At 38.3% G+C, this 25976-nt stretch overlaps 1 protein-coding gene across 1 annotated transcript in view; it reads right to left on the reverse strand.

The window, feature by feature from the left end:
* The window catches only part of GABRG3 (gamma-aminobutyric acid type A receptor subunit gamma3), a 334473-nt gene that overhangs the window by 150013 nt on the left and 158484 nt on the right, over positions 1–25976 (reverse strand). The window contains exons 4-5 of the mRNA XM_087758171.1: positions 16094–16314; positions 13693–13775 (exon numbers count right to left, since the gene is read on the reverse strand). Of these exons, the coding sequence (XP_087614297.1) occupies positions 13693–13775; positions 16094–16314 (304 nt within the window). The remainder of the gene's footprint in view (positions 1–13692; positions 13776–16093; positions 16315–25976) is intronic.

Genomic DNA, 25976 nt, shown 5'->3' on the forward strand with positions numbered 1-25976 from the left:
AAATGAGAAGAAAGGAAATAGAGGAGAAAGGAAAGAAGGAAAAAGGGAAAAAATGGGGGGTGGGGGGAGGCAGAAAAGGAAAGGGTTATACGAGATAGAGACAGCTAGGAGGTTTCTAAAGACAGTTGTGAAAGGTAGGAGGTGATTCAGTGGGGACAACCAGGTAGTGGAGAGGAGGGGAAACAGATCTCATGTGTCTGACCTGTGTCAAGAACCAGAATTAGTGTCTAATTTGAGCAGAGTGTAAGGAGCTGCTGGAGTTAGTGTCAGAGTCCTTGTGTACTGTTGTGGTGCAAATGCTGATAGCCAACGGGTGGAAAAATGAGCTCTCACAGTAGTATGCCAGGGACCTGAAAATCAATTCCTGGAATCTACACAGAGTGGGGAGAGCTCTAGGGAAATAAGAGGACAAATTCTATATCTTGCTCGACTTTTGAACTTATTGCCTGATTATATTAGTCTTTGGAAGAATCCCCAGGTCTTGATCAACAAAAGTTTACCTTATTTGCAACTAATATACCAGTGATTCCTGGTGGCAACAATCATTGTGCAATGAAAATATACAGAAAAACATCACCATTTCTAATAGGACCTATAATCAGTCATTCAGAAAAATAAACTGCGAAGGGAAAGCTGCAACAATTTTCAATTCTTCCCCTCCCCCCCCCCCCCGCCCCTTTTTGGGAGTTCATTAAGAAAGCCAACACTGAAAACTGACTCTTTTAAAAAAGTTGTCAAGGAAAGATGGTTTTCACAAACACAGATTTTTATCTCTGAATATGAACAAATTTCTCTATAAGGAAAATTGAATATTTTAACATAAATCTTGTTTTGAATGTGAAAAATGTGTTATGGTAGAGTCAGTCAGGTTGGAAGGGATTACAGGATGTTTCTGGTTTGAATGCTTGCTCAAAGCAGTGTTGATACTGAATTCAGGCCAGGTGTCTTAGGGCTTTATCCAGTTGTGTCTTGAAAACCTCCAAGGACTTTACAATGTCCTTGGACAACCTGCTCTGATGCTTGACTGTCCTTGGTGATTTTTTCCTTCTATCAAGTCAGAACCTCCCCTGCTTCAGGTAATGACCGTTGTCACATTACTCCACCATGCATTTCAGTATAGTATCTAAACATTAAAGATTACTATCATGCACTGGTCATTAATGTGTTTTACTTTGGTACATACAGTTATGTAAGATACTAGCAGGAAGGTACCCTTTGGTGGCTGTAACAAATCACGGTGAACACAATTATAAATAAAAGTGTGATTGTAATTCTGGAATCAGAGAAACACTTCAGTTTTCCTGCTGAAACTCCCATACCAGTAGTGACTAGTCTCAGCTTGCTTAACTTTTGAAATCTGATAGTACCACAGACCAGGATTTTTGGCTGCCAATTCTGCTAAGCCTTGACATAAGAAATACTGCTATATTTTGCACATAAATCAATAGAAACCTACAGTACAAATCCTCCAAACAACTTTGAAGTTTGCACGTTGCTGGGAACAGCCTTTTATCTTCCTCTCTGTAGTCTTGTGTTGGTTAGACAAGAAAAGCTTTAAAGATTTCAATATGGACTTTGGGAAAAGGTGTTGGGGACAAAAAGAAAGAAAGGAAATACCATGTTATGAAACACTTGGATATCTCAGTTTCCTTTTAATCATAAGAGACGTTTATCCAAGAGTTTGTGGTTGCCTTCTCTGGCTGCCAGAGGCAAGCAATGTTGTCTTATTGAAATGTTGATTTTCAGACAACTGCTGTGAACAAATACACCATTCAGATCTCAAAGTTCCCTTCTGTTAAAAGTCGTCACTTGCAGACAAACTTTTCCATTCTCATTTGGTCTAGTAGCTTCATTTGAAGTCAATCAATACAGGAAGAAAATACCCGTAAGGTATTTTCACACAATTCTTGCTACTTTTTCTTCTTTTTAAATTGAGAAGAACAACTGACCTTCCAGAATTAAAACGTGGACAACATTGACTGTTTGCTCTAAATGGTTACCATTTTTTTTCTTAAATGAGGTGGTATTTTTGCTCCCTTTCACATAAATGCATAGGAAGTACTGTAAGTACAAAATAGCTACTATTTTTCCCTTAGGTGCTATATTTTGAAATACAACAAGCATATTGTCTTCACCTTCTGAGAATCAGAAACGATTCAAAAACTGTAAAATAGCCAGTGTGTGATCAGGCCACTTACAGGCAAAATGAAAAAAGTATATTGAGAACCTCTCCATTGTCCTTTTAAGATGAGATTTGAAATTAAGTATCACATATTCAGATTTCGGGTGCCTCAGGATGTTGTAGGGTGGATACTTCTTTCTGTTGAGGACCAAAAATTCCTAAAATCTTTAACAAAGTTAAAATGTATATTCCTCAAAAAGAAAAGTTTATATTTCACAGGAATAACCTCTTTCCAAAGGAAAAAAAAAATTCCTTAAAAATTCTTTGTCAGCTCTGACATTCAGCCTTCATCAGTTCAAACAGCATGAGATATGCAGAGTATACCATTGCAACCTATGAAGACTATAATATTAATAGATTTTTTTTAAAGCACAATTATAGGAAAAGTGCATTCAAATGTCAAATCAGTTAAAGCAGATAAAGAGAAGATTTATAAGCTTACCAGCACCAGAGTGCCTCAAGGACATAACTAAATATTTAACATATATTCCATTAAGAAAAGTTAAAGGACAGTCAGTTTGTTTGTTTCAGAGGATTTACAGTAGTATTTTTTCTCCTTTTTGCTTCATCCTGTTTAATTCTATGCAGCTTCTTGCATATTGCTTGTTGCCTTAGTAGCTGAGCACCTGCCAGTAATGAAAAGATTGAAAGCTATCGCATATCTGTTTTCTCATCCTTATTCTTCTAGGTGTGTCTGTATGTGAGTGGGTGCGTGCAGAAGGATGCATGCCTGTGAGAGAGAGAGAAAAGAACAGAGATTCTTTTGGGAGGTTTGTTGTTGTTATGCTCATGTTGCTTGTGTTTTTACTGAGGAAAAAACTGGAGCAGAAGATGGTGAGATCAGGATGCATCTTCTTTTCTAAGATGTGTGCCCAGTGTGGCCAAGAGGGCCAGCAGTGTGCTCAGGTGGCCAAGAGGGCCAATGGCAACCTGGCCTGTATCAAGAATAGTGTGGCCAGCAGGACCAGGGAGGTGATAGTGCCCCTGTACTTGGCACTGGTGAGGCCACACCTCGAGTCCTGTGTTCAGTTTTGGGCCCCTCACTACAAGAACGACATGGAGGTGCTGGAGCGTGTCCAGAGGAGGGCAACGAAGCTGGTGAAGGGTCTAGAGCACAAGTCTTATGAGGAGTGGCTGAGGGAGCTGGGGTTGTTTAGCCTGGAGAAGAGGAGGCTGAGGGGAGACCTTATTGCTGTCTGCAACTACCTGAAAGGAGGTTGTAGCGAGGTGGGGGTCGGCCTCTTCTCCCTAATAACGAGTGATAGAACAAGAGGAAACAGCCTCAAGCTGCACCAGGGGAGGTTTAGGTTAGACATTAGGAAAAACTTCTTCACCGAGAGTGTGGTCAAGCATTGGAAGAGGCTGCCCAGGGAAGTGGTTGAGTCTCCATCCCTGGAGGTATTTAAAGAATGGATAGATACGGTGCTTGAAGACATGGTATAGATGGACTTGGCAGTGATAGGTTGACGGTTGGCCTCGATGATCTTAAGGGTCTTTTCCAACCTTGACGATTCTATGATTCTATGATTCTAAGATGTTTGTCTACAAATCAAGGACTAACTTCATATCAGCCTTTCACACATATTATTTTCTTCTGTTCTAGTCAAGCAACAGTTTCAATTAGGAATTTATATGGCTTTAATATATCCTGGGGCATGGTATGGAATACACTGATCTTAGGGACCCAGACCATGAACTTTGTTCATCTTTTCATTGCATAAGAGGCCTATGTCAAGCATGGAACAGTTCCGATGTGGTTTTCTAGTAACCTGTATTGCTAAGGATGAAAATAGAAAGATATTAATGAAGGATCTAAATACTGTGAACTGCAATTCATTCCACTTCCTGATAATCAGATTTGTTTTAATGAGGCTCTTGGTTCTTCACTGGTGGTGGTTTTCCAAAGGGAAGAAACATAGATGTCAAATCAGGCTGCCAGAGTGAAAAAAGAGACACTAACTGGGATTTCTCCTGAACTGATGCACTCAGGGCTGACCAAGCAGAGGAGACAGGTGCAGCTAACCTTGCTTACCAGTGCTCACCAAAAGACATCAATGCAAGTGGCAGCAAAAGCAAGACAAGATGAAACAAGTCCGATTAAAGTTACATCACAACTGGGATTAAAGTTACATCACAACTGGTGGAGCCAGGAGAACTTCTGAGCTCCTAGATGCTCCTACCCTCCATCAGGACATAATAAAGTCACACACCAGCCCTCCCCATACTGCCTTGGTTTCCCTGGGAAACTCAGGTAGAAGGAGCTAGAAAGGAGCTTCAGTGTCTTCTGCACAAGCTCTCTGATTCAGCCAATTGCCCCAGAATAGTATGCACCTTTTGTTCAATCTACATGCCTCCCTACGTTTTCTTTCTTATGACTGATAGAAAGGTTTTGTGGAAAAGTCAGCTATTCCTGAGCTTTAACAGATTAGTGGTAAAACTGCCAGAAATCACATTATGAAAAAAAAATAGGGAAAATATAAATTACTTTATAATATCCATGGCTAACCCAAACATTAAATCATAACTTAATTTCCATTCCACAGAAATAATCTCCATATTTAGATACACAAAATTGCCGTGTTCCTTAAAGAAGAATCAATTGAAAATCTACATCATATAGGAGAATACAAAAATACTTACTTAAAAGTCAAAATTAAATTTTATGTCTCAATTTGTGTTTCTGCTTTCTCCCGTCTAAATCTTATCACTCATTTATTTGTCTGTCTGAGGAGTTATCTGATAGTAAGACACATAATCCTAGCGTATTTTGTTTTGACAGACATATATGCTACCCAACTATGAAAAAGGATTAAAGTTTTATCATCTGTCATATAGCATGCCTGTTACACAAAGTTAATCACCTTTTAAGGAGATAGACCTGCCCTTCATAGCAAGGGATCCAGCCAGGCAGACCACAGCAACATCCCTCTAACAGGAGCAGATACACAGCACATTTCCGTGATTGTCCTCTAGCACTGTTAGCAAAACAATGTTCAAAGCTGAATGACTGCCTTACTTTCTTCCCTTTCTTAGGTCTGTGGGCACTAGCGGTATGTCTTTGGTTTTCTGTTAATTTTGCAGAAGCAGAAGTGAATCGTCTATTGGTAACATTTCATGTTTCCAGGCTACCTTGTTTTTCCAGGCTGTGTTAAAAGTAAACAAAATTGACAAGACAAGGCTAACAGGTTGAGGACTTGATGTTTTCATTCTGGTTTTTGAGTCTCTTACAAGTAAACCTTTGATGGCTTCTACTAACCTCATTATCATTGGTCAGCCAAACCTTGCAAAAGTAACAAGCATCAACTGGGCTCTACCCAAGATGTGTTTAATCTGGGAATCAATAGTCACTGCTTTTGTTAAACTTCAGTGGCATACTGCAGGTTACCTGGCTGACCTTGGCGATTCTGGTCTCTCCTCGTTCTCCTTTTCTCTCCTCCTCAGCGATTTTACTTGGTATTTGTTCTGATTCTGACACCTGTTCAATTCTTCTTGGTTCTCAAAGTGCCAAATGGTTTCTCTACACTTGTAAGCAATTTTGCAGCAATTCTTCATTTCTCTTAGGACACCAGTGAGTTCAGGCACATAGTTCTCACAGTTGGGAGATGCATTAATGTAACTTTCAGTGTGGCAACTGAGGTGACCATGGAAGACAATAATACAATCTTTTTTTAATCTACTCATTACAACAACTAAAGTAATTAGAAAACTATATGCTCTTTGTTTCTTAAAAAATATGTCACATATCCTACTAGGGACCTAAAATAGCTTGAACCTCCTGGGTTCAAGCAAGCTTGTCTCCTGCCTTTGGAAATGTGCAAATAAGTGTGGGAGAAGGGAACTGTTGCAGCTTTTAAGTTGCCTGGCGGTGGGTTACCTTGACTTGCACTTTCACGTTTTATGTTATATTTTGTGATGTACATTTCAGTTACATCAAGGGAGGCTACAAGGAATAAACATGTGTAGTTATATCTGCATTTGTAAAAATCTAACACTCCAAAAGAAAGGAACGCCAAATAAGCATATGATGTAACACCTGTGCACACAAATGGAGCATGCATCTTGGAAGGTGCCTTAGGAAGTTTATTCTTAGGAACAAGATAACAGCCCAAGATCAAAATCTGCCCGAGTGAGCTATGCACAGCACTGTAAAGAGTTTGGCCACTGCTGACTATTGATCCACCTCTGAGTGTTGCCTGTAAGGGCAGCACCATGCAAGCCATTCAGTCTGCTTTCTTATGTTGAAATAAAAGACCCATAAAGGGGCACTTTTATCTTACTTACAGACAATTCTTTATTTATAGAATGGATTTCTATGACTCCCTAAGCAAGAGAGTGCAACGATTTCTATTCCAGAGCATCCCCACATTGTCCTGTGATGCAATTGTTACAGAGTGCTAAAACCAGTCATTCCTTCTTGTATTAAAAAATACGATGCAAAGGAGCGTGACTGTCTTTTGATGTTCTGTATAACACAAAGACGATCTCTATATGGTCGAACTTACAAACACAGGGCTGCCAGGAGTTGACAAGTTATGGACCAGCCTCTCCATAAAGATCAGATTCATTTGCAAATCAGTTATCACATACCTAAATAAGCAAATAACAATAATATAAGTACATAGTATATCATAGGTGTTATATTACATTTGAGGGAGAAAGTTATTTTCTTCTTGCCTTGGTGCATTTGTGTCACACTGTGGAATGTTTGTTAAAAAAAAAAAAGAAAGCCCACATTGGCACATGATAACATGCTTAAAGGGGTTTTGGCTTCAAGTAAACACCAAATATCACGAGATCTGTGATGAAATCATGGGAACTAAAAATGATTGTCACATGGCAGAGACTGCAGGGCCTTTTGCTGATACATTCAGCTGTCAGACAGGCAACCAGCCACCTGCCTTGCTTCAGCATTTTCTCTTAATTTCTTCTGACACCATAAGCATAACTTAGTCAGCTACATATATTCTTGCCAAAAAAAAAAAAATGGCTTGCAGGCAGGTTTTGTCTTTTCTAAAATTGGTTTTGGTACTGTTTGTTTGTTTGTTTGTTTGTTTGTTTGTTTGTTTAAATCTTGCTAATAGAAAATTCAGAGAAATAAGACTGGTTGCTTTGAGACACTAGACTGCACTTGGGATTTTGGGGACTTCCAGTCTTCTTGTTTAAACGTAAGTCAGACCTGGGGGGTCCTATCCCTGAAATACTGTCACCTATCCTGATCTTCAGATCCTGGAATAAGAGCATTTTTCTGGCTCAGCAGTAGGTTGCCTAGAGAGTTTGCACCGTGACACAGGCCTCCCATCTTCCTCAGGCAACCGTGCATGGTAAACGGAGACACCAAGGATCCTTGGAAGACCACTGCAAAACTGGGGTAGATGCCAGGTTCCTGGAATAGCCTACCATCAATCCAGACAGTCTCAGGAAGAGTTTGCTGGACCCAAGATATCATGAGTTAAGCATTTTAGGCTTCACTAATAAGCACTTGCTGTAATTTTACTCTAGGGTCTCATTTTTGCTGAAAGTAACAGCAGCTGCTGCCTCTCCAGAGGAGCCTTCAATCTCGTGGAGAAAAATCTGAAAAGTCGCTGTAAAAGGAGTGAGACATTTGGTCTGCTATGAGGCCAAAACCTCAGTTCTTTGTGAGGAATAGAAGAGCAAGGGATAATACATGAATTAACCACTGCCATCAGCTCTCCTTGATCATCAGGGAGGCAATGGATAACCCTCAACCTCAGGGTAGTTTCACTGCTTTTTCTACAAAACAGAGATCATCTGTGTATTGGTCGCTATCAGATCTAATATCAGATTGTTTTAAGTCTATTACTCTTGTGTTGCAACATATTGTATAAAATTGGAATCAGCACTGAATCATATAGCTGTAAATGTTTGGAAAGGTGTCTCTGATACTCTGATATACCTCATGCAATGAGACAGAAGAGTAAGACAAAGAGTAGTGCCACACCGATACTTACAATATGCACTACTTTGGCATGAATCTACCATAAATCAGGTTTAGAAAGTGTAACTTTACAGTGAAGGTACCTGTACGATGGATGAATTTGACCAATTCCATAGATATATAGTACATCCTTTTGGAGCAATTAGATAAAAATTAGCAGAACTTCCAATGCAAACTAACTTGTAAAATTTTTATGAGTCTTGGCTTGGCTATAAAATAGTCATAAAAATCTACAAGACACTTAACGCAGTGTCTCTTACGTATTAAGAAATGTATTGAGTCACACACAGAAAAGTAGTAGTGAATTAGCCAGTAGTGAGTAGTCAAGGAATTAGATAAATATTTGACTCTCTAAGAAACAATACATTATTTATGTTAGATAAAAAAAGAAACACCTGCAGGGAATTTTAGGGAAACCTAAGGAGAGTTAACAACTGACCAATGCAGTAGCAGATTACACTCAGAATATCTATTGGAATGAAGAACTTAAATTACTCACATAAGATTATAACATATTTCAAATTCACTGTATCCAGGTGTCATTGTGGGTACCTCAGGAAAAAAATGCTTAGAAACATTAATGCTTACAGGTTAACAAAAGCAAAGAAGATCCCTACAGGATCATGCACTCATAAATCTTTAGAATGGTCAACTTGTCTTTGAATACTGCCTTGCACACCAGCCAAGGTATTTGAAAAAATGTGGAATGAAAACAGTCAAGTCTAAAAGAGGGCAACAGAAATAAGAAGATATGGAAATGTCTGTGTATGAGAGGGATTAGCAGATGAACAGGAGGAGGGATTTATCACAGATATGCTTCACGCATTGTATTCATGAATTGTCATATGACACAAGTCATATGCTAAATACAGGGTTTGGGAGGAAACTTTCAAAGGCTAAATTTTCCATAAATATATTTCTTTTTTCCTCTCTATAAGAACTCTATATGTGGACTATTCTCTGAAAAAGACAGCCTTCTGAAGAGAAGGATGGATGCATCCCGGTACCTTAATGTCTACCTTCCTAGAAGAGGAAAAAGCTACAATGCCTAAAATATGCTTGTCACAAAACCTGAATCAAGAATTCCATGGATGGCCCACGATCTGGCTCAGCCTATTACAGAGAGCACAGATGGGAAGTTCAGATGTGGATTAAAGCTTTTTCTGCACATTGCAATGCCTTCCCAGCATCTTTAATGAACTCCTCTTGAGATGTGAACATTAAGCTGTGTTGCTTCTAGCTTGTTCTTCATCAGGAGTAAAATTCTGTTCTCAGACTTTATTAATGATTCTGCTGATGATACATGAGATGAAACAAAGCACAGTTCATTCCACAGAACCAGCATTTACTTTTCTAGGCTAGGAGAAACATATTAAAATTGGTGATGACAGCTAGTTCTGTTGGAAAATTAATGATATGAGGCTCAAAGTACTGATTGCATATCCATAAGAGGTTTCATGTTCAAAGGGGTAACACTTGATTGAACTGAGTTTATATTTAGAAAGACAGAATCTGTTTCTTTCAAGCACTATGTTAGATTTGGAGAATTTCTTTTAAATGCATTTCACATTTCCTTACTTTTTTTCTGCAATACTTTGCATGATTTTGTACATCACTTAAAAAAAAAATTTGAACTTTCAGAAGGCTAGAAGTACATGTTTTAAGACCTGACTGAGAAAACTGAATATCAATAGCTGGAAATTTTGCTTTCCTCTGTTTTCAACTGAACTGAAAACACTTGAATTGTTCATGAACCTTCGTGTGTATATTTTAGTGTTTGCAGTAGGAATGGCATTCTGGGCATGTCCACCTTTTCCTGCCTTGCAGCAATCCTCCAGTAATGGGCAACTCGGGACACTGTTGAAAAGATAAGTAATTGGGAAAATTGGGAAAATAAGGGAAATTGGGAAAATCAGGAAAATAAGGGAAAAGATAAGTAATTGGCTACAAAAATATCATCATTTCTATTGCCTAAATCTAAGGTGCTTTTTAAAATGAACAACAATATCTGCACTTTGATCAGAACAGCAGCAAGAGAAATAAAGCAATGAAAACCCATTAATCAATTCAGTCTTATTATTTTTATTCTGGCATTTTGCACTGCAGCTCGATATTACTGCATCTGGTGCAGCCTGAAGCATGGCCTTATAGATTGTTTCAGACCTCAGGTATGCAGCTAGCACAGATTCCCACCATAAGGCTCCTTGTACATAATGAATAAGTTAGTTGACCAGATGCTCTAAACAAGGTGTAATGGGTTTGTCAGCTTCATTTTGGTATGGCTGTCATATGCTATCACCAGAAGGAGTGTCAGGAATTTTAGTTAATCTTGAGCACATGTATGGGGAGAGGAGGTGAAGGTTTGTTTCTGGGCTGAAAAATGAACACCTTGAACAATTAACTGTTGTGCAGGCATGGGTGCAAACATGCTCACGTTATTCTTCAGTGTGCCTAGTCCTTCCAAATTAAGAAATTCAAAAACATTTGTCCCACCAGTGGCTGAAAAATTAAAACCAAAACCATGTAGGCAAGCTGGAAACCAGCCACGTGGCAACTCTAATGGAAAAGAGTTCCTTCAAGTGCTTAGCCATACAGTCACTTTTGCTTACTATTTAATCTGAAATACTCTCACTCCCTCAGAATAAAAAAAAATAGTGGCCATTAGTACAGAATGATCTCGTTATGCTTAATAGCTACCAATGCATTTTTCTTCCAATAATTTGTCCAAACACTTTTGAATCCTTACAAACTTTTAGCACCCTCAGTATCCTATGGTAGGAGTTCCACAGTTAATTGTGCTTAACTTCTCATTTCCAGCCTGCATTTGGCTGCCTGTGTCTTATTTGTTTACTCTAGTGCTGTCTTTCAGACAGAATACCTCTTCTTCCTTACTGGTGTTTATGTGAATCTTAACTACCTCAATAAACTAAATTTTATGGCAGAGTCCTGAAATTAAGTTATTTCCACAATGCTCAGATCAGTGCTGAATAGAGATAACCAAGACAGTTTAATATGCTACTTGAGTACCAAAAGTAGCACAGCAGCCTCCTCCATTGATGTCAATGTTGTAGCATCTCTGTATTAAGAATCCTGCTTGCCAAATGTGGTTGATCAAACCAATCTGGTACACAGAGTGGGAAAGAGCTGTCGCATTGCATAGCAGCTCTGCATTATGCCATCGGGCTTAACTTTTCACATAAGCAGTGTGATAAGTGCCCATCTACGTAAGGACTGCAACAACAGACACACACCTACCACGTGCCCTAATATGCCAGATGATTCATCTCATCATGTCACCTGAAGCACAGACAAAACTTGCACAGAGAGTAAAGAGGTTTCAAATTATTTCAATACTTTCTATTTCCTATAAGCAAAGAGACTAGAGAGCTCCAGGAACCATTCTGGAACAAGAACAGGAAGGGGTAGGTAGGTTTTACTAACCACTGTCAGCACACTGAGATGTGTCTTTTGTTTATAAGCTGCTGTTTTCTCCTTATTCATCCTGGCAACCAGACCAAGTAGAGCTCAGTATTCCCACCTAAGGAATAACAGCTGTCCCCAGAGCAACAGCAGGGTTAGGGTGTGAATTAGTTGGCACTAGAGGAAAATACTCTAGAAACAATGAGATTAGTTTCACATTTCTGAAATATCAAGGGAAATTAATATAAAAAGTAAGACATTTCAAATATTAACCTTGTTCATGTATGTGTAGAGATGCAAGAAATATTGTCTGAAATTTTTGCTTTTTTGTGCTTGCCTACAGTGGAAACTGCGAAGATTTGTCTGTGTGCCAGGGAACAAACGAAAGGGATGCAGAGGGAAGCAGTGCTGTGCTGTGAATTCTATAACCATTTTTATTTTATTCAAAGACATACATCTTGGAATCCGTAATCAGAGTGTCCCCTCAGAAACTTGTCATAGCAGGCAGTAATAAATCATTCAGGCATTCACTCAGTCATTCACTTCATAAGTCCCACTGAGTGCCATGTATCTTGAGACTGCTACGAATGTACGCAACACTAAAAATACAACTGAGTTATGAAACAAACAAATCACACAGGAGATGTCCTACTATTATGATAATAGCCGTGCTAAAAGTGTTCAAGGAAAAGAACGCAATTGAGTATGAACCTAAAGAAATAAACTCTTGCTATCAACATGACCAAAAATGTTGACAAAACTATAAAACATTATTTTAATATTCCTCCATGGGTTTTTCATCTGGCAAGAAACTGTAAAGAACACCCATAGAAACTGTGACACATTTAGCTTCTGCTTGATCCTATGTAATCTCCATCTCCCTAGAGGGTAGTACATGTATGATGTTAATACATGTACATTTTCAAGGGCAGAAGGGCTCCAAGCTAATAGATCTAAATTAGGAGGAACCTCTGCAAATCAAGATGTATTTGAAACTTTGCGATGGAGTGGAGCCTTCTGAAGTTCACACTGATATCTTCTCTCATTAAATAAAAAAACCCAGACCATCACTTATTTACATTCAGCAACTGTCTAGCTATTAGGCAATGTAAGGTTTGAAGCGACTTCCCTGTCTATTAGAGTTCACCTTCTTTGGATACTGCTAGCACAGGACCTATCAAATTTATGTGGTAGGTTTAATTAGTATCTCTGGACTGGGATTTAATTTTTAAGATCACACACTCCTTTCCCAGTACATCAACAAATCAACAGCAGATTGCCACAAGGTAAAAGTAGCTTTATGCAGTAACTAAAGATTTCTGAGGTGCATATAGTTCAGTGACAAGTATTCATTAGCAGTAAAGCTCATTCAGGAGGTATCTGCCTCCTGTTCAGTTGAGTATGCATATATTCCACATATCTGAATTAAACACACCACTGTGTGTTTTGGCCCAGGCTCACTTATGTACACAGATCATAAAAAATGGCAACGTAGTGATAATGTTCTGGGAGAAAGGGAGATGTTTACACTGGCAGATTTTTTTAAAACATTTTCCTGGGGAAAAAGAAGAATACACCCTGCATCAGCTGAAATTCAAATCTGGTTTCTGATTGAGGATCACTGTTTGTATACTATTCATAAATGGAAATCAATACCCTACTATCACAACAGTATATCTATTATGAAGATATTAAATAGTGTTATTCTTCTATCTCTTTTTAAGAGGTGATGGAGAAAATGCTATTTTCTAAATAGAAAGACAAATCAATACATCTTCCATTGGCTTTTGGAGAACACAGATCCTGAGTCCTGGAGTTTATCAAAAGAAAAATCTTTAGTGGACACCCTTTTAAAAATGTTTGTAAAACATTTGCATTGTGTGACTTTGGATTACAAAACTGTGCAGGTGTACCCATGAGGAGACAGCTCTCAAGCTCCTTCAAGTGAATCAGCACAAAAATAACTTTTCCTCACAGAAATACTGGACATCAAGTTTAACTCACCTGACTTTTGTTTTCACAAACCTCCTATACCTGTTGTGGAATGGTTGAACAACCTGACAGAAATCAGAATTAAACTCGTGCCTCTGCATACTAGTCGTATACAACACCAAGGCATCAAAGCAGTACTTACAGCTAGAGAATATCAGTGGACACGAGTGTTCATCCATTGGGAAATTGTGCAGCTGCAGCTGGCACTCAGCGTTGATGGTAAGCCTACGGAGAAACCAAGCGTCTTGTTACTACACAGCAGCACAATGAACAGTCAGAGGAGGAGGCAGGGGTTAGGTATCATGTAAGAGCGCTTTGACATCCATAAGTAAGGCCTGAAAGGAAAGCACTATATTTGCAGATTGTTCATTGGCTATTTAGGCCTGATCCAAAACAATAATAGTTGTCTAAAACCACAAATAATTTCAGACACATCATTAAGAGTCTCTTGATCCCAAGAAATCTGTACATATGTCTTTCTCTAGCAATTCATCATTGAAGGACATGGGATGGAAACAACTATTCTTTACAAAAATAATAGGAAATATGGCTGATGTGGCAGTATGTAATTCCACAAAATTAAAACCTCATAAAGAATCTTATAAGGAATAGTATCTGCATTTACTTACAGCATGAACTTAAAATTCCTTCAGTCATTTTTGGGCTGTTTCTCAAAAACTTAATAAATCTCTGTATGCCATTTTCAGTTGCACAGGGGTAATAAGCAGATTAGTCGAAATGTCTTCAGCTCCACTTGAAAGCTTGTTTTATGTGATATTGCTGACACAAAGGACACTATGAATGGAGCTGATTTTAAAATGACTATTAAAAACAGATAATCTTCAGTCTGATAGCTTGCAAAGTAAATCTATTTACCAGGTAGATTGCATTAAGTGCTAGTTTATTATACAGTCTTTTTCAGGAAACAAACACATTAATTGCATGCCTGAATTTATGCAGCAAGTGTGGAGCATGAGGTTTTCTTGTTGGCCTCTTTTTTTTTCTTTTTTTTTTTAAACTAATTCAAAAGCTAACAAATTGGATGGGGAAAGGTTTGTGTCTTGGATTTAGGATGGCACAGAGAAAACCCCTGTCTTGGAGAAGGTCACCTGTGAGGAACTTAACAGCATTTTTGCACTGACACTAGAAGAGGGTTTGCAGTGTTACAGCAGGAGTCATTCACACCCAAAAGTGGGAAGGGAAGAGGATGGAAAGGCATGGAGCATGACTGAACCTCGTATACTTTCTCCTGAATACAGAACACTCATCAACACCTGACAGTACCAGGATATACAGTAGTTACCGCTTCCATGCCATATCAATTCTGTGTGCTCGCTTAAGTCAGATAAATTGTTTTTGACTCACACGGTGTTATCAATGAACAATGATCATTCTAACAGCTTCTCCTATGTAAAAAGGAGACTGATGTGAGTGGGCAAAAAGGACTCAAAACATCTTTCACAAACTAAAAATGCTTATTCAAACAATCCACTGGGTCAAGTATTACCCCTTTTTTAGCTGTTTCAGACAAATTTTGCAGTCAATTCAACAAATAGCTTCTTTAGTGATAGGTATGAAAGTCTAACTACTATTAGGTAGATACTTAACTTACCCTGAAATACTGACACAGGACTTAAGAGAAAAAACAACAGAACAAACACCAGCAACCAAACCAAGAGGGTATTGGAGTTGACATCCTAATCACCAAAGTCTTTAGCTAAAGGCTACTGAAATAAGCAAGAGCTCTGTCACAGTGGAGCAAGTCTAAGAAGGGAAGGGCACCAGAAATGTCAGTAGCATTTCCAGCTGTTAAATTCCTTTCTTATTGTTTGCCAAAGAGTTGCTACTGGAGCCCAACTGCAATTGCAAGTATGATTACAATATGCTGAACACAATTGCTGAAGAAAATGTAGTATGAAAGGGATGTTTCTGAAAAAGTTTGCCGTGTGGAATATGGCTTATGGCAAAGCTCCCTTCTGAGCAATTCATCTCTTCCATAAGTAAACACATATTTTGATTTCCACGGGCTTTTTTTATGCAAATATATACAGTATTTCTAATACCATACCGTTGATGGTATCACAAAGATTAGAAAAACTCTAAAAGCCTTTCCTCCAGCAATTTACCGGTGTGATGAGATGTGACAGACTATCTTTCAGAGTGAATTATTTGAAGAATCAAGTATTGGCATTAGCATGAATCTAGAAATACTTTATCCAGCCCTGCATCTAACTCTGATCAGAAAGGTTTCTGACAGGTTTTATGGGACTACATGTCCCTGATTTTATTACAAGCACTAAAAAGCCCAAATTCTACAATTTAGACAGACCTATTTCTGATTCTCATGGTTTCTTTTTTAGAAAGACAAGACTGGTTTTTAAACTCTGCAGTACCTATGCCTGAATATTTCAGTATTTGTCAAGCATGGTCAGGTAAGCATCAGGAACAAAACAGCAGAGGAGAACAAAGATATCACTGAAAATTACTACTACTGTGCCAGAGCAGGGAGAAGCTTTCGGCTCTGCATGCCACTGAGTGCTCACCTGAGGGTGTACAAGATCTTGCCATCGTTCCATATGCGGAGGAGCTGGTTGGGGGTGGTGATCCAGTGAGCTTCTGCCGTCTTCGAGTTACGAAATATTGTGTCCGGGATCCAGATCAAGCCAACCATGTTGCTGTTCAGAGTCAGTATCTTCATGGTGCTGTTGAAGCGAAGACGGCTATCTGTCCACGTCTGGGCAAAAAATATATCAATTTGATATTCCTGCAATGAAAGCATGATATGCAAATTGAAATCAGTTCCACACTTCCCACTACTATTTGGTCTTTGATAAGGTCTATCTGGGTGTAGTGCAGCAGGATACGTTCAGGACAATGGAGAATGTTTCCTTTTTTTTACTGCCTGAGGAAATATTTTTTTTCCTTTTTTTTTCTTTTTATTTTCCTTTTTTCCCTCTAGCTACTCTAGAAAGCAGGCCAAACACCTTACTTGCCTTGGTCCTGTGCCATAACAATTTTTGCACTAGCACATGCTTTTCCATTGTCTCTGAACAGTCACAGCTACAAGATACAATTTACAGATACTTCTTTGTCATAGGGCAGACTGATAAAAAAAAATGAGCAGGAGCAACACACATATGGTGAAGAATGATAAATTCCCCTGCTTATAGCAATGCCTTTTGGGGGGCTGTGTGTAAATTCAATAAATACATTAATTGCTCTGTTTTTTACCAATTGTTCAGCCACTCATTTTCAGGTCACACTACAGCAGAACTGACAAAGCATGTTTGTGCTTCTTTACAGACACCTCATGTGCCCCAAATGCTAAGAGCTAAGCGGTCACTAGCTTACTGCCCTGGATAGGCTAATATCATAATTTACATGAACCTCATCCTTTCTTTCACTGCATGTTTACTGCTGTGTTTCTGTAGGTAAGCATGGACAAACAGACAAAATTATATAGGTGAACATACAAACACACTGATTTATGCATTTAATACCCCATGGAAGAAACTGCAAAAAACAATATTTGAATTGTGAATTTCAGCCAGTGGAGTCTAGGAAAGGTCACATTTGCATTTGCTTACGTTTCTTTCCCACTTCCCAGGCTGCTCTACCTATGAACCCTGTGGAAACGGCCATCTGACTGTGTCATGAAACACTCTCTCAGTATCGCAGGGCTGGCTGCAGCCATGACAGGGATGACGTTTGCTGATGTCACACAAAGTGTATGCTCTACAACACAGGCTAATAGAGAGGCTGGGGATAATCCGGAGGAAACCATCTCCTTAGGTCCCCTGGTAGTGCACTCTTGGTGAGCAAAGGAGAATTAAGGCTGTGTGGAAAGTCTGGTATGTGGCCTTTGACCAGTCTGAACTTGCTTTCGTTGCATTTCTGTTTGTCTATTCCTAAGTTTTAAAAGGGAAGGTGTAAAAAGAAATGCTATTATACAACCAGTATTGTATTTTGCTTTATTTATAGGTAGTTAGAACAGCTTGTAGTCTGAACTGAGGACAGTGTTTTTGCTGAGAGGCATCTAGTTCTCCTGCACTATTAAATTTTTGGCAGATCATCCTTCCACAGCTGATGTTACAACACCAGGAAACCTAATTCACTGACACTGTAATCCTAGTCCAAAACGCACTCTGGGCCTCTCATCTCTAGATGGCAAATGATCAACAGGTGCATAAGTGGTGCTAGCATGTATTCAAATACCAGGTAATAGATCACCTTAGGAATTAAAGCCTAGCCACCAAAGGCATTAAGGACCATTTTTCTTCATAGCCTATCTCACTACCGGTTTTCATTGTATTATTAGCTCTATTTTCTCAGGGAAGCTGACAGATTTGAATCTGAAGAGGCTTGTCTTTCATCTTGATAAGCTCAAAGTTGCAAATCTCTGCACGCTTAAAGGATGCAGTGTAATGTACACAGAGTACCCTTATTATTCAAAAAGGACACCCTTAATTCACCATGTTTAAGACGGTAGAGTGCTGATCTTGTTTCTTTACACTCAACTTTGTATCATTTTAGTCCTTGAAAGTCCAGTGGCAAGAGTTTGGCACATTCAGCTTCTATAGAGAGGAATACGCCAGACATGTCTATGGGTTTCTCCAAATGCTGAGTGAGTAGAGTTGCTTTTTTTTGCTCACATGTGAGCATCAGTATTTATAGAATCAAAGACCATTTGTATACAGCTGGCTAATGACAGTGCTGTCTTTTTACAGGACAAGTTTTTGCATGGTATTCATATTTGAAGTTACTTTATATGAATGCTTTATTTTGACTAAATTTAGGAGCAGCCATAATTTCCTTCTAGCATATTGTACATATTTAATGATATTTAGGATTTTAGGATTTCTACCCCACCAAAGGAAAGAAAGACCTTGAGCTCCATAATACAGTGTGCTGAGAAGCTACTGCAGCTAGATCTGAGCAAAGCGGGCATCAGGAGCAGTATAGATGTATCATTGTGGTTTCCATCCAGTTAAACCACTCTGGCTGGGACACAGGTATATTAGCCTAGAAGAAGGGCCATGCTAACGCCACTGTCCAACACCCATTTTTCATTTCCTTTACTTATTACTGCAACTAGAACATGCCAGCAATGATCATTATTCAAAATATCTCTGCAATGGATCACCGTAACTCCATTCACTTTAATAAAAACTTTTCAACTCAAATTAAATGGTTCACAGATCTCCTAAATTATTTTGTTCTTTATAAAACACATTTTTCTTTTTGTAAACTGAGGTCATAAAAAGTAAAGCAACATTTTTAAAAGAAAAGTCAATCAAAGATGTTTGAAATTAGTTGCACTTTTTCAACACTTTACCCCTATTTTTTTATTTAAAGTGCGTACAATGTTCAGTCAGAATGTACAAACTACAAAACAAATTTTTCCAAGTAAAAATAAATGCACATTTCTGTTTAATACCTGAATTGCAATTTCATCCTTTATATTCTCTCCATTAATTCTTTTTAGAAGAGGATGTTAGATCAGTACATCCTTTACATTAATCTTTGTAATTGCTTCAGTCTTCAACCAAGCAGATAATGGGGTATGATATTCATGCATTCACTCTACTAGGAAGGGACAGAGGTCACTTTCGAAACTGGCACTCAGTTCTTCACTTCTAATGGAGCTAAGCCTGTGCATACTTCAGGAAAATTAACTTTATCTTCACTGACAACAGATACTCAGTTCCCAGTGAAGTCAACAGCTTTGCACAAAGCTGGTACAGTGATCTCCAGCACACAGTATCCAACAAGAAACTACCAGAAGAAAGGTTTCTATGTTGGTCTCATATACAGGTCAATATAATATAAATAATATAACATAACATAACATAACATAACATAACATAACATAACATAACATAACATAATATAGGAATACTTTTAATTTGCTAGCTAATACCTGTCATTTTAGATCTTTCTTTATGAAATGTAATGGTTGCACTTAGAGAGTTCAGGCAGGACATCAGGTTTCAGTGAAGTGAGGCCTCAGATGAAGTAACATCCCACAACTCTCATTATATTCTTTATGTTCTGTTCTACGACTGCACCAGAAATGTTGTTAATGTCCTTCTGATTCTTTCTTTCCCTTTTTGTTTTTTGGCAGTAAGCATTGACTACTATAATGAACACAGGAAGAAATAAAAACCAGCAAAATTCTCAGTAAGACTTCTTCCCAGCAGCAGAAAGGTGAAACTATGTTCTCTATGAAATAATGCCAAGATCATGTACAGTAAACTGTTCTGTCACTAAGTTTTCTTGTCTTACAGGCACCTAATTTGCCATGCTACCAAAACAGGCTCAAGATTTTTCCTACTTATACCACATATTCACACTGTGCCTGGATGTGTTAACTGAAACTACACACCGGAGCAGCCACGCTTCTGAAAAGACATTCTCCTTGGGAAGAAGTAAGGGCCAACCCTAAGGGGAAAAATAGATCAACATGTTAACATGAAGGGAAATCCTAGGGAAATCTTATTTCCTTTCGTACATCACGTATTTCTGAAATAGTATTAAATTTCTCTGATGCAAAATTCAGTTATAAACTTGAAGGGATTGATAGAAGAATAATTTATTATCAATTTTAATAGATTTCATTATGTTTGTCTTTAAAAGTAAATTCACAAAGCATGTTACATCTATAACCTAAATTCCCCACACTTTGAAACTTCATCGAAATGGAAACTGTTTGAGTGCTCCACAATCTGTCCAAAGCTGGACATTTTTTCTTATGGGTTTTTAAATAAACGAAACAATTTTAAGAAACTGAAGGAGCAAAAATGTCAAACTAGAATATGAGAATGTTTCCAAATCAAAGACTCCTGACATACACAAATATGCAGCTGAATCTCTAACTACCTAACATCAGGCCTTTTAGGAAATTTTAAATTATCAAAAATTTTTACTGTTTCTGGAAAGACTAATGCTTTTCAGTAAAATTAAATCAATTTATTTGCATTTTGTTTGATCATATGAAAATAGAAAACCTCGGTTCTGGCAGCTGATGTGTACCTCTCAGTGAAATGTCTTTGTTTTCTTTATTTTCCCACATGATGACTAGCTTATGACCAAAGAATTTGTCAACAATCCTTTTTTGCAACTTACCCTTAAATGAATGTGATATCTTACACATTTCATCATGTAAAAAGACAGTTTGTTCTACTTGCAAGACTTATTAAGAAACATTCAGTAAAATCTGAAAATAATAAGTAACAGTCTGTCACTGAAAACCTCTCTATCACCTCCAACAAGGTTATCTTTGAAAATGAGATTTTAAAATTGGTGCTTGACAATGCTCACTTAACTTCCAAAGTAAATTCTAAACCCAAGAAAACAGATTATGGTCCTTTTTCCTGTACAGTATGCAAGTAATTGTCTCATGGAGAACATTTCTTCCCATACAAATTTTATGAGCTCTCCTTTAAATCTGAAACTTTTGCTGAGAAAAATGACTGAATGAGATGAGGAAAAGTGACTTATTCTTTTTCTAAATCAAATGATGATTTAATTAGATGGTATTTTTCTGTTTTTTGGTTATGTACAGAGCAATAAGCTAGAGATGATTTTTCTTTCTTACTTTCTACTGATTTGTGGACAGGGGGACATAACCCAGAATTAACAGTATTAGCTGCAAATAACTGTACATAGTAAAGGTTCCAACTACTTGATTTTAGCATATTTTTCGCATTTTCAAATATTCCTAATGTGGCTTCATTAGTGCCTTGAAAATAATCAAGCCAGCAGTGAATTATTTGTCCTTCAGCTGTGTAGGAATGATTAATGATTGGAAACACCTTGAATGGTTTGAGGCATCTGTAGTCACAGAGAAAAATACATGCTTTTCAACCAAGTCTTTCATTGTTTTCTCAGTCAAAAGAGGAGCTAACATGTTGTTGGCAATACATGAAGCTTTTCTCCTACCATGATGTATCATTTTAGCTGTGGGTTAATCCTGGAAAATACAATTTAATTGGCTGTCACAGTCGGGTGATCTATTTGAATGACTATGGATAATAGTATGGTATGCCTTTGTTGCTTCTGCTGCAGCCTTCTCATTTTCTGCATTTTCACAATTCCTCACAACAATAGTAACAACAACAACAACTTCAAGAGTCTTGTCCTTGGAAAAAATGCAAGAATTTCTTGCATGATACTTTCCAGGTTCTTACTACTGCCTACCAGATAATGCACCATCACCTCAAGACTCCATTTTTCTATACTGTAGGAAGCCTTTGGGCAACTATTGCTATCTTTTCTGATTGATTCAGAGCTATTTCTCTAAGTCTTCCAAAATGTTAATTTTTTTTCATTGTAGACCCTATATCTTGATTGTTGATGGAGTGAGACTGTTTTTGTTTAAATCTATTACTGGGATTTGTATGAGGCTGGTACTCGATCAACTAAAAAGGTCTAAATAATTAGAGTCCAGTTGAGATTACGATCATTCTGTGCCATCGGCACCTCTTGTATATCACGCCAACACACCACAAACGCCGTTCCCATAAGCTTGAAACTAGTCTAATAAACTGTGTAAGGGATAAAATCTCCTTCAGTTACCAAAAGGCTTGACTTCAACAAAGTGGGCAATACTATTTCTAATTCTTAAACTGTTCTGGAAATAACTATTAAACTTCCTTTTTATATTTCAGTCCAAACCATTCAGTATGAAGTATGCTTAAAAAAAAATTAATAAGAGTAGAACTCTTTACATGCAAATGGCATCACAGAAATGTTAAGCATTATGGTTTAAGATTGGGACATGGGACAGAGCTGTTCAGGGAAACGAGAGAAATGGGAGCAAAACCTCTGAAGGGTGGGAGTGTCCCTCTTTCTGTGCTCAGCCACAGACCATAGGTGAACATAGCCAGAAATGTTCTTTCTTCATGCCCTTGCCATGTTCAGATCAAAAGTACAAAGAGAAGGCTTTGAGATACTGTGTTTTAATATGAAATGCCCCAAACATTAAAGCGACACCCATGCTGTCTGTTTATTTAGTCTGCAATTTGGTGCACTTGAAGAACATTAAGAGAGGGTAACCTTTCCAGCGTTTGAAGTTCATTTTCAATAAAAGAATATTTTTTCTAGCCCAGCTCACTGCTGAAAGGAAAGTTTAATCAACACTTGAATTGCCAAAGATTACCTTGCAAAGGGCTGTGCAATTGATTCAGCCGCCCCTTTAGTTGTGTGACAAATGAGTGAAAGAAGAAATACTTCCTGAAATACAGGATGAGTGGTTCCTTTTTCCTGAACCAGAACATTCAGACATCTGATATCAAAATATGAAGAGTAACTCTGGGGAGCACAGGCCACCTTTAGTTTCCCTGATTTGTCATATTTTACCCTGGATAAGTGGGCTAGAAGGAGGAGCGAATTGTCCTTTGTCTAGGTGGAACATCTTCCGAACAGGCTTTTGATCATTTGAACACGTATGGGCCATGCTCATGGCTAGTTTTGATCTTGATGGAAATAAATACTCCCACAGCAATTGCTGCATAATGTGTGCTGTTTGTTCCCCAAATTGCACAGTGTACAGATTCTAAAAAGCCAGGAATTATGGTGATTCCAGGAGAGCTCTGGAAGGCTTAAAATGTTACCTTATCATTACTCCTTGACAAATACTGCTTGGTTTTGCACCATGTATGCAACTTGCATTCTAGTTTCAAAAATTGGCAAAAATCTCTCAGCTATACTGTGGGAAGGAACTGAAAGTAGCGGAACAGTCTATCGTTTTCCAGCAAAGCTATTTTGCATCCTACGCACTCTCATTTTGTGGCAATAATGCAGAAAGAAATAAATGAAGTCTCCTGGAGAAAACTTTGTAAAATAAACAGTGTATTTCGTATGTAGTGTATATTCAAAACCCTTGCGGTATCATCAAGACCAACACAAGTCTTCTGTGAGGACAATAATTCTCACACGTGTGTCTTGAAAGTTTGCGTTGCTTTCAGGCTTGGAATGAGTGGAGTAGCACCATTAGGGCTGTCTGTAACTTTCCCTGAAGTATCTCTGCCGGCTTGGAGCTTCATGTTTTCAGAGACTGCTCAGCAGCCAAATGTGGGGGATTTACTTCACACTACATACAACACTGGGTTTTGGGGCCTAAGGGATGGCATATCGTGGCTCACCTTCCCATTCTCTGCCAACCTTCTTTGTTTCCACTCTCCATGCTCTTGCTCCCCCTCCAGCTCCTACCTTTTTTCTTATTAGTCTCTGAGAGGTGGAAGAGCTCAGGAAACACTTCCCCACTTTTGCACTTTTTTCTTTTCTTAATCTGAGTTTATCTTTCCCAGTAGCATTGAGGCTGTACCTTCAAAAGACCTCCCAAACAAATATACAAACAAAAACACAGAATGATTAAGTTTACAGTGGTAGCAAAATACATATCTTTGAAAACTTTCCAAACTGTTTTATGTCTAGAAATACTTTGAATAACTTGCTCTTTTGTGAGAATTTGCTTTGATACTTTCATAAAGTTACAATCATGATGGTTACATGGAGAAAATACAATGAAAGAAGCAAAGTCAACATTGAGATTGTCACCACGGATAAAATAGTTATTCAGGTTAACACTGCTAAAATATTTCAGCAAGCAGTCACAATTGTCTCCACAGCTGAACACTTAGAGTCAAAAAAAAAAAAAAGCTCTTCTCATCACTGCCTCAGCAGGAGTCTTGGAGAAAGAGGATGGAATCTCGCCTTCTTCACTATAGCATTGCCCTCTGGCTGCTTTAGGAGATTATTTCACTGATTTCTTTCTTTTATAAAGAGTGAAATACAGCTAACCTCACACTAAAAACAAAACATGCAATTATCATGTAGCATTTCCTTTCCCTGAGAAAACATTTATCTGTCTCACTGCGTGTATTTTGGCTCCTTGGAGGCTAGCTCCAGTACTGCTGTATTCCAAATAACCTCTTGCACTCAGTTAAAGGAAGGGCTGGAGATGTTTGTCTTGGCACATCCCCAGAGATCCCTTCACACCTCCTCCTCGCTCTGCACTGATGGATTATCTCTTCTGGTTCAATCAACCATTCCACAATCAGAAACACAGCATGAAATTAGAAAGAATGCAGCTCGGTTTAGAAAAACAGCTGTAGATCTATTCTCTTCCCATCCCTTTTGGTGGAAGACTCTTCATTCTTGCTGAATATCACTGCTTCTCATTTCTTTTGGGACTCTTCTGTTGGCTTCTGTTTCTCTTAGAGCATTCCCAAAGACATCCCGATTGCTATGATCATGCCACAGCTGCACTTTCACAGCCTCTTCTATTGGTCTGTCAAGAGGGCTGGGGTTCATGTCCTGCTACAGACAAGGCATGATGAGAAGCTCTGTGATGAGCCATAACTATACGATCTTAACTGAGCCATTTTAGAAAAAGCGATGTGCAAAGCATGCAAGGAAGTCTCAAGGAAGTAGAGGTGGGCGATACGGTGGGCAGACTGTGCTCACTGTTATCTGGTGGGCAATGTGACTCAAAATGCTAATCAGAATAGTCACTCCTAAGGAGACTGTTGCTGGAAGAAACAATGCTGTTGGGATTGACAGAGAAAGTACAGTGCCCACTCTGACCTGTAATTTAAGGCTTTACTAAAACAGCAAACAGGTGGGGTTTATTTGAGAGAGACACAGAGAGAGAGAGAGAGAGAGAAAGATTCTAAATGCATAATTTGATGTGGTAAGAAACCAAGGTTGTTAACTTGTGAATTTAGTAAGACAAACACACAAGGACAAGCTTAACTCCTGTGGAAATACTAAAGAAATAAAAATGAATAATCACTGAACAGAAGAAATAAAGAAAGAGAAAATTAAGTTTGTGAATATATGTTAATCGCTGTACTTAATATAATAAAGTACACTATTAAGGTCTCCTAAGAATACTTGGTATCTGAAAAAAATATAAAACAAATTATAAAGATCCTCTGTAGTATTCACATATTACAACAAAAGATGTATCAACTTTACAAGCATAGTTCTTGAGGCGTTAGCTTATTCGAAACAGAATCTAAACTTCCCTGTTCATGGAAATAAATTCACTCTCAGAGACTGCACACAATCAGTCTTTATGTGCATAATCTCCATATTAAAGAGTTTGTTTTAATGATGGAGAGAGGGCCTTTTGGCCAAAGAAGTGGAAGAACATTTTGAAACATCTTTTATGCCATTGGCAAGCTAGAAAAGCAGAGGTTACCACGATGTTTTTATGTCCACTGTCACTCTTAGCACAAGAACAGCTGTAAAGGAATGGGAGACAGGGCAGTTGTGTAAAAACAAGACACTCATCTCAGGCTGAATGATCAGGTACAGTGAGGGTCTCACACAGAATCATGAGCGAGAGGAAAGATGGCATGGAGCACTTTGCAAGGAGGCAGGTGGCAAAATCAGATGGGCAAAAGTCCTGTTCCCACT

The sequence above is a fragment of the Nipponia nippon genome, unplaced genomic scaffold (assembly GCF_047370975.1).
Source record: "Nipponia nippon isolate SJK-2023a ecotype South Korea unplaced genomic scaffold, ASM4737097v1 scaffold_2, whole genome shotgun sequence".
Lineage (NCBI taxonomy): Eukaryota > Metazoa > Chordata > Aves > Pelecaniformes > Threskiornithidae > Nipponia > Nipponia nippon.